Raw genomic sequence first — 6000 nt, forward strand, 5'->3', positions numbered from 1 at the left:
TACATTCCCTATTCACACATTTCAACTAATCTTTATTTATTCCTAAAATATTCAACTCAACTAAGTATTAATCCAAAGTACTTGCTAGCCTAGTACCGTAATCTTTTTTCACTATTCCTCTCTTTCAAAGTCCACATTTTGTTAAAATCTTGGATTTTGTTTATTCATCGCAGAGAATAAAAAATAGAGAGCAAACTTCAAAGCTATGAGGAGACCTATGTGTGCAATACCCACCCTAAAATTCATACCTTCTTATAATTTTAAAAAAACAAATGGTTTATATGTAGAGATAAGAATTTTTTAACAATAGTCCTAATTTGTCCCTTACAAATGTGTTTGCTTCGCATGCCAAAAGTGGCTAGGCTTCGCTAAGGGAGCTTAGCCCATGTTTGGTGCAATAAAACTAAGGGACTAGACAGGGCAAAGGGGCCTATTTAGCCCATTTACATGGGCTAAAGCCTAAGAAACATGACACTCCTATTGAGGCCAAGGTGTCACTGTTCAACACGTGTCATGTTAGACACTAACACACGCCCCACACAGCCGAATACGCATTTGATACATGTCAAAAATTAATTTTGCGGTTTTTTTTTTTTTTTTTTTGGAACATGCTCCACACCCATATATGTGAAGACATACTGTCGACAATCAACATGGCCAGGACAAATTTTTATCTATACGATGCATTTCACTTCCTTCCTTCGATCACTTTACACAAAATGAGGAAAAAAATAAAGGAAACTCGAGCAGTCAAGCTTCATCAAAGCCCAAGTGCAGTTCACGGCCTCTGTCCCCTATCCTCATCCCTATCCCTCTCTCCTAGCCTCCTAGCCTCTCTCTTTCGCCAATTGACATCTTAGCCTCCAATCCTTTTGACAACAATCTTAGCTCATGACAAAGGCTCAATGCCTCTTCCCTATCAAAGGCCTACAAATCTTAGCGAAGGTCAAAGGAGGAAGTCTTGGCTCCTACTTCCCAGTCACAAACATGATCACTCCTTCCATCCCTCCTGTCGATGGTTTTAAATGACAGCCGCAACCATTACGTAGCCCCATTCCGTAACGGTTTTTTGGGCTCCCGATACCGTTTCACAGTGCGAAACCAATGGGAAGAAAAATCATGATCGTAGCGGTTGTTATGGACTGCATTGTTACATAAAGGCCAACAACCATTATGTAGCTACTACAAGACTGTTACACCATTGTTTTTTACTTTTTTTTCTCACTTTTGTCTTTCCCCCCTTTTAAAATCATTTCCAATATACTATGTTGCAAGAGGGAGAAAAAGATTATAATAAGGATGATAGTGATACTAAATTTTCTAGGTTTTTTTTTAAATACTCACAAGAGATGCATTAATTAACACAAAATACTAACTTGTTAGGAAAAATTTTATCTTGATAATATTAGCAATTTGAAATTTATGTTCTATATTTTTCAACTTCAACCTTCTTTTCTTTTCTAGTTATTGTATATTTGTATTATTCGTATGTCTTATGTACCTGCCTAATAGATTAATAGAATGCATAATGTATTTTGTTTTATTAATTAATTTATCACACATAAGAATTAATCACGCATAAGAACAATGAGAAAGTATAATTAGGAACACACGCGTACTTTTTCTATCAATGGTGGTTTAAAACAAACGTAAATTTCTTGCCCCTTACCAAAAAACTTAGTTGAACTAAAGGATCCAAAATACACTATAACTCTTTCTAAGAAGGCTTAAAAATTTAAAACATGCAAATACACTAATATGCACAAGGTTGTGCAAGCTTAAAAAAAATTCACGGTCGTCACACCTACTTCCCGTTATGTAACATCCGCTACTCCTACTTTCTGTTACATCCGTTATCGTTACATTACACTACCCGCTACAACAATTTAAACCATGCTCCTGTCCTAGCCTACTACCTTTTTTCGTCTATTTGTTTTGAACAAAAATTGATGATGATATTGATATATTGAACAACGATTTAATATTAATATTAATTTATCAATATTAAAGTTGTTGTCATGTTATGGAACTTGGACTGCTATCACTGCCCTCTTTCATAATTGAGCATGACCAGTACCTATTTCATTTTAAATTAAATTACCTCAATATTTGTCGATTAAAATTAAAAACATGCCTAAATATATACATCATATTAATTAACTATCATATCCTGGATGTGTCGTATCCTTCTTTTCTAGAATCACCATATCGTCGTGTCGGTATCATGGTGTGTCCATCTCTCATATCGGCATTGGTGCTTCCTAGGCTAGAGCTAGCCAATCCCTCCCATCATATTTCTTAGGCTAAGGAGTTTTCTAGGTGTAAAGCCAAAGTGGAGACAAATTTTCGATTCACATCCTTAGCATGTCCCTTATAGATGGTATGTCAAACACATGACAAGATAACTAACATAATTTTTCTAATCCAATTCTATTTAGTCCAATCCAGCCCTACAAAACAAGCGCAACCTTCAAAGCTTAACATCTTTTCCAATAGCTTTGTCTATATAGCCTTGAGACCTTAGCATCCTTCTTACTAGCCCACCCTATGTTAAAAGAGAAATTGATGAGAAGTGATTTCCATTATAGATGATTTTTGTAACTTAAAGGAATATTGAACCTTATTTTAAGCTTTTTCCTCTCTTTTTTAAGGCCTTAGGTTCATTTACATGTGGGTGTAAAATAAAGCAAACATTTTCCTTGTTAAATTATTGTTTTATGTTCTTCTCCGTTTATCACCAATTTGGATACAATTAAAATTGGTAAGAATTTAATGCATTTACAAATCAACCTAATAAATAAATGTTTTCCGCCTCCACTGACATGAAATTGTGGGGCCATCCCTGGTTTGGACAGCGGTTGCATACTGTGTATTGAAATGCACGTTTATAACGTGTGCTACACTCCTGGTGCCTATAATAATGCAAACCCTACACTAACCAATTCCTACATCAACCACATATCAGCATCTCTATGTGGCATGTACAGGATATTCTCCACCTGTAACATTGCCAAAGAATAAACTAAAATAAAATAATTAAAAATGCAGCATAAAAAACATAAACATAAAACCGGCAGCTAAAATTGCCCTCAAACGGACAATTGGGAGAACTGGAAGTCAAAACAGCTAGAACAAGAACCACATTACCAAAGCAATAATTGAAATTAGTCTAAAAATATAAACAACGAAGCCAGACGATGAGGGTCGATAGCCCAAAACGCCTCTTTGACATTGAATGGGTGATCAAATTACCTGTAATTAAGGTTTTTCTCGGGCGGAACCTTCAATGCCTGAACGCAGACTGGACAAGGAGGATCAGAAGGCTGGATCAGGCACATCGCGTTCGGGACGGCACTCGAGCATCCGGTTCCGAGAAATATTAGAGCTGATCTAGGCAACTCCTCGCCGGAGAAATGACCGTTATCGACGGCAACATCCATTTCGGAGGATTTCTGGGACGGGGAAATGAGCGGGAAGGGTGACATAGTCGCGTAGAGAAAAAGGTAAGGAGGGCATTTATTTATGGCGTGGCCGCGGACGCGTGCGACGCTGCTTTTGAAAGATCTTACAGAGCTGTTGTACTTTGAAGAAAATTTGTCCTTCCATCAGGGTATGGAGCGGCGGCTAATTCCTTAGTTTTTTACGGAAATATTAATATTTAAAGATCAAAAATTCAATTGTACTAACGAAAAACGTATCATACTTGAAATATACGAACCTAATTTATAAAGCAAAAGTTAATCGTTGAGTCTCTTATTATAAAAATAAGTTAAATAACTATTTAGTCATATTTGCACACAACAAATTTTTTCTAATACTTACTCTTTGGTGATTATGCAAGAGAAAAGAAGTTCATAACAAGCTTATCATTTTCTTTCTCCAACAAGTTTCCTACTTTTATGTAATTTGCCACAATAAATTTACTCCAATCATTTTCAATACGAATTCGGTCATCATTTATGTGTATCAATGTTGCAAGCTATGACCTACCTTGTTAATCTTTAAGGATTATCTCACAATTTTTGTGGTATATATCATTCGTTTTTACAAATTTCATAAGAATAGTCTGCAACCCAACATTGCATTTGTTAGTTCATTAGTGTGTGTGCCTAAAAAATTAATAGAGCTTAATTACAATTCTTCCTCCATTTTATAATTTGATCACAAATGTATAACTTACCAAATAAGAACTCGTCCTCATAGTTTCAATAAAATAAGGATGAAGACATATGCCACTTTTCCAACAACATGCAATAATAACAAAAGTTAAATAAAGTGTATCCATTTTAATATTACATTTTCTAGTGTCATAAAATACTAAATATATGCTTACCCTTCACAAAGAATCAACCGCTAATGACTTACTATTCCCTCATCTTTTTATATATTTAGAGAAAATTAAGGAAGCAAAAATCATTGTGACTTGTGATGGATAATATTCAAAACCAATTAAATTTTACCATGAACATTAGTAATGGGCTTGGCCCCTTTCTTAGTGAACTCAAAGATGAGTATGTCTCCACTCTTCAAGCCATTTGCAACTCAGAAGTCCAGCCAACCATGTCCAACATAAACTCGGCCGTCACTTTTTCTCGCTACAAAAAAAAAAAAAAAAGTTTTTAGTAACGAAATTGTTGATTCTATGAGTCCAATCTAGTTTTGATAATGACAAATCATTTGATATTTGATCTGTGCATTGAGTTTGTGAACAAGAATTATATTAAATATGCACGGAAGGATAACGAGTCATGGAAGCCTTAAAGTAAATCACACAAATCTTGACAAGATCCATGGAACGCAAAGAGTACGAGAATCAAGATGCAAGTAACAAAATTCAAAGACATTTTGGGAATGAGTACTTAGATCTCTTGTATTTACATTTTCGTATGATTTAATTTGAGGCTCAACATAACTTAGAAAGACTTTAGGACTCATGCATTTCATGTATATCATTAAGGGACCTTCATGAACTTAAAAATACTTTTAAAATCATAGAAAATATGTTTTATAAAAGACCTAAGAAGGAGAGTAAAGCAGAATTTTAAATTAGAAAAGAAAATTTCAGAAAATGGGGACTTCGATTGACTGAACATTAAGTTCAGTTGGCTAAAGAATTTCCTCTGACGTCTGAAGAATAAATTCAGTCGTCTGAAGATTTTTGGGTGAAAAACAGAAACTAACAGAAGCATCTCAAATGACTGAACCTTGACCTCGGTCATTTGAACTCGACACTTCGGTCATTTGAACCTTGACTTCGGTCGTTTGACCCTATGTCCAAGCTATTTTTTCAAAGGATAAAAGTGACTTCGGTCGTCTGGACCCTAGACCTCAGACGTCTGAACTTGCTGGAAAGATTATAAATTTAATTTTTATTGTGTAAACACGCGAGCTATCTTTTGATCTAACGGTTGAGATCAATTCTAAGGGTAAGACGCTATAAATACTAATTATCTAAACCCTAGTATGCAAGCTAAACACAAGCAGATCAACGTAAAGCGAATAACACATCTTGTTGAAAAGAAAACTGAGATACTTGAGCTGATTGCTGTACGTTTGCCTACACTATAGTTTCTACACATCATCTTTGGACAAATCACCTCAGAAAATCTAAAGGGATTTCTATTATATATCTTGTGCTTCAACTTGGTTGAGGTTTGGTTTTTACATTTAGTTTTGTTAGAGAATCTCATATCACCATCTGTTTTGATATCTTTAAAGAAACTTGATATTGAGTTTTCACATTCATATAAAGATCATTTTTGACAAACTCAATACTTGAGAAAGTTTTTATTTGGCCATTGTTTAAAGAGTGATTGTTAAGTGTGTTCAAAGTTAAAGACGTGATTTTTGGGTTACCTCTAAACTAGTTGATTAGATATCCTAAGAAGTGCATAACTAGATTTATACATATTGAAGGATATTTTCTGAAAATCATATTTTAAGTATTTGATACTTGGTATTCTCATCACATAGATACATACATACATACATACATATATA

At 34.6% G+C, this 6000-nt stretch overlaps 1 protein-coding gene across 3 annotated transcripts in view; it reads right to left on the bottom strand.

Moving 5' to 3' along the window:
- LOC131144895 (putative hydrolase C777.06c) overlaps nucleotides 1-3600 on the bottom strand; it is a 72901-nt gene extending 69301 nt beyond the window's left edge. For 2 of the 3 annotated variants that reach the window (XM_058093830.1, XM_058093831.1), the window contains exon 1: nucleotides 3253-3600. In XM_058093830.1, coding sequence (XP_057949813.1) covers nucleotides 3253-3485 — 233 coding nt within the window. In that variant the 5' untranslated portion in view covers nucleotides 3486-3600. The remainder of the gene's footprint in view (nucleotides 1-3252) is intronic. The other variant, XM_058093832.1, reaches the window with a different exon arrangement.
- Nucleotides 3601-6000: the final 2400 nt, after the last annotated feature.

Source organism: Malania oleifera, chromosome 12 (assembly GCF_029873635.1).
Source record: "Malania oleifera isolate guangnan ecotype guangnan chromosome 12, ASM2987363v1, whole genome shotgun sequence".
NCBI classification, from domain to species: domain Eukaryota; kingdom Viridiplantae; phylum Streptophyta; class Magnoliopsida; order Santalales; family Ximeniaceae; genus Malania; species Malania oleifera.